Genomic DNA, 2909 nt, shown 5'->3' on the forward strand with positions numbered 1-2909 from the left:
ACTGGTATTTCACACCTCATCCTTTCATAAGTTCTGAGTCAGGAAATGACTTCAGACCTGACACAGAACTGTATCCCCCACTGTCGATTTTGCTCTGGTTCCTCCCAGAGGTGACTGATGAGTGCTTCTCAGATGACTCGAGAACTAAATAAGTATTTCTGTTAAATCAAAATTTACAAAGCAGATGACTTTCTTAAAATCCCCAAATTCCTATCCCCAACTAGCCAAGCGAGTCAAGGAAACTAGGTCATGAGTGGAAATTGCAGCTATATTATACACCTTTTAAAAATCAATGCTCAATTATAATCAGATTCTAAAATGAACCACGTGACCCCATGTCTGTCTAGCCGCCCGGGTTGTCAGCTATTTGTCAGTCTCAGTAGCCCCCTCCCTGACTGCCAGCCCTTGGTGCCAGCCCACTGAAGCCGCTGTTGGCCAGCACTCTTTCGGTGTTCCTCCTGGTGGCCCTGGAGATCTTCTGGAACTCCTCCAAGATTGCATCTTTCTCCCGGGAGATCTGCTCCATCCTCCACTCCTTTTTCCGAATGGCTTCCTTGATGCCCTCGATGTGACACTTTTCCTCCTTCTCGGCTTTCAGCTTCAAGATGTGATGATTCTTCTCCCGCAGGACGCTGAGCTCCCGGATGTGCTGCACCTTGTCCCTCATGTTGCTGTGGACGTGACTCCTGGCCTGCTGGATCTTCTGGTCCCTCAGCTCCGCCAACAGCCGCTTGTGCACCTGCCTCTGCTCCTCGGACGCCTCGGCGCGCCACTTGACCTGCTGCAACTGCACCCCCTCCTTCTGGGCCTTCTCCCTCAGCTCTCGGTGCCGCTCCTTCATCAGGCTCTGCTGGATCTCTTGGGACCGCTGGGAACTCTGTTCCAGGGACAGCTTCCTGAGGAGCTCCTCAGCCTTGGCCTGGCAGTCCATGAGGACCTTGCGGGCCTGGTAATTGATGAGGGAGCTCAGATTGGTCTCCTGGACCTTTTTCTGGCTCTCCACGGTGTACAGGCGCTTCTTCTTACAGGCCTGCTCCAGCCTCTTCTGCAGCTGCAGGCCGTTCTGCTCCCGCAGGTCTTGCAGCACCCGCTCCTGCTCCTGCAGGCGCTGCACCTGGCACTGCTTCCTGTGCTCGGCCTCGGCGCGGGCCGTCTCCAGCTTCTCCCTGCGCGGGTTCTCCTGGTCGTCCAGGGGCGCCTTGCACCGGTTCTCCTGCTGGATCGCGTTCTTCGCGTGGCTGTCCTGCCGTCGGACGCGCTGCTCCCGGCTCTGGCGAGTCTTGCGCCGCTCTTTCTCCGGCTGCCACTGCTCCCGGCCCTGCTGGAGCAGCAGCTTGCGCTCCCTCTCCAGGGTCATCTGGACCTTCTGGTCCGAGCGCTTCAGCTCCTCCCAGGCTAGGGCCGCCTGCTGCTGCAGCTCCCGCATCCTCTGGGCCTTCTTGAGCCGGACCAGCACCAAGGCCACAATCTTCTCGTCCCTAGAGGACGTGACTGCCTCTTCCAGCTTGTCCTTGAGGATCTGGGTGTGCTGGCCCTGCACCTCCCTGCTGGAGACGGAGGGCTGGGAGTACTGGCTGGCTACTGACTCCACTGGGCCACTACTGTCTCTCTTCCGGGTGTACATGCAAGCGGACTGCGTCCTGAACTCTTGGGAGGGCGCAGAAGACCTCTCCGTCGGAACCGAGGAAAAGGACCAGCGACCTAGACCTCCGCAGACCGGCATGGCCCACTGGTCTCCGCTCTGCGCCTTTTCTACCCCGAAAGTTCCGCTCAGAGGAGTGTAAGATCCCTCGGGGTAAGGCGGGGGCGAATCTCCCTGGGCTCGAGGGTAGAGCTGGCAGGGCCGAGGCTGTTGGGGTTGCAGCCCGAACTGCTGCTGCCAGGCCGGGCTGTGCTGGCTGCCCCCCAGCGGCCGGGGCTTGGTCCTTAACTGCGCCCAGGCATCTTCCAGGAGCCGGCTGCGGGAAGGGTGCTTCCTGGCTCTGTCCGGGGGCCTCCGGGCCACATCGGTCAGGCTGCGGCTTTCCCGCGGCGAGTCGGGGTAGCGGCGCCGGCGAGGCCGCGGGGTGGGCCAGCAGCGCGGGTGTCGCCAGGGCGCCGCGGCCTCGCTCCCCTCGCCCGGAGTCCCGGCCCAGGAGCCCAGGGCCGGCTCGGTCTGGGACCCGGGCCCACCCAGCCGCGCCGAGGATGCGCTCTCTCTGCCGGGCGGCGGGGGCTCCCAGGGGTCCGGGTAGGGCCGCGGGGAGAAGCGGCCAAAGCCCTCCATGCTCCCTCCCCGCGTGCCCAGCGTCTGAGCCAGGGTCCCGGGGCCTCGCGGGGGCGCCGCGGAGACCCGCCCCGCCCTCCAATCCCGGGGCGTCCCGTTCGCCTGTGACGCTCTGGCCACTTCACAATGCGCTGGCTCCACCCGGTCCCCGCAGCCCTCGGCCTCGCCTACACCGCCTTCCTGGTGCCCCGCGCGGCGAGAGGGAGAGTGTGAGCCGGGGCAGGGGGCTGGGGGAGGGCGGCTTAGGAAATCAGCAGTGACCCCCAAAGCTGAGAGTGCGTAGTGGACCCCACCACTGTTTCAGGCAGCCACCTGGGCTCGCATTGCACACCTTAAAGTGGCGGGATTTTAAAAGAACCCGGCAGAAGGCGTCACCCCCAGACGGAACGTGTGTGGCGGGGAGAGGGTGAGATGGGGAGTCCTCTGAGTCACCCTTGGCCGCGGGTCACCACCCTTCCCCCTGTGCACCTCTCCCGTTATGCAAATTAAGCGGCTGTGGAAGCACATTAATACCTGCGCCCCCCTTTTGCCGTTTTAAATTAGCAAGCCCAAAGGATGTTCTGTTTACTTTTTTAAACTTTAGAACAGGAAAAAGACCAGCCTGTTTTTTCGCCAATATGGCAATGACTGCTTTTGTCAAAAA

At 61.6% G+C, this 2909-nt stretch overlaps 1 protein-coding gene across 1 annotated transcript; it reads right to left on the reverse strand.

The window, feature by feature from the left end:
• Window positions 1-376: 376 nt before the first annotated feature.
• Window positions 377-2319, reverse strand: CCDC185 (coiled-coil domain containing 185). The gene has a single exon (XM_046678012.1). It carries the CDS (start codon window positions 2264-2266, stop codon window positions 377-379), a length of 1890 nt encoding a protein of 629 aa, XP_046533968.1. The 5' UTR covers window positions 2267-2319.
• Between the last annotated feature and the right edge of the window lie 590 nt (window positions 2320-2909).

This window comes from Equus quagga, chromosome 12, assembly GCF_021613505.1.
Source record: "Equus quagga isolate Etosha38 chromosome 12, UCLA_HA_Equagga_1.0, whole genome shotgun sequence".
In the NCBI taxonomy this organism is placed as follows: Eukaryota; Metazoa; Chordata; class Mammalia; order Perissodactyla; family Equidae; genus Equus; species Equus quagga.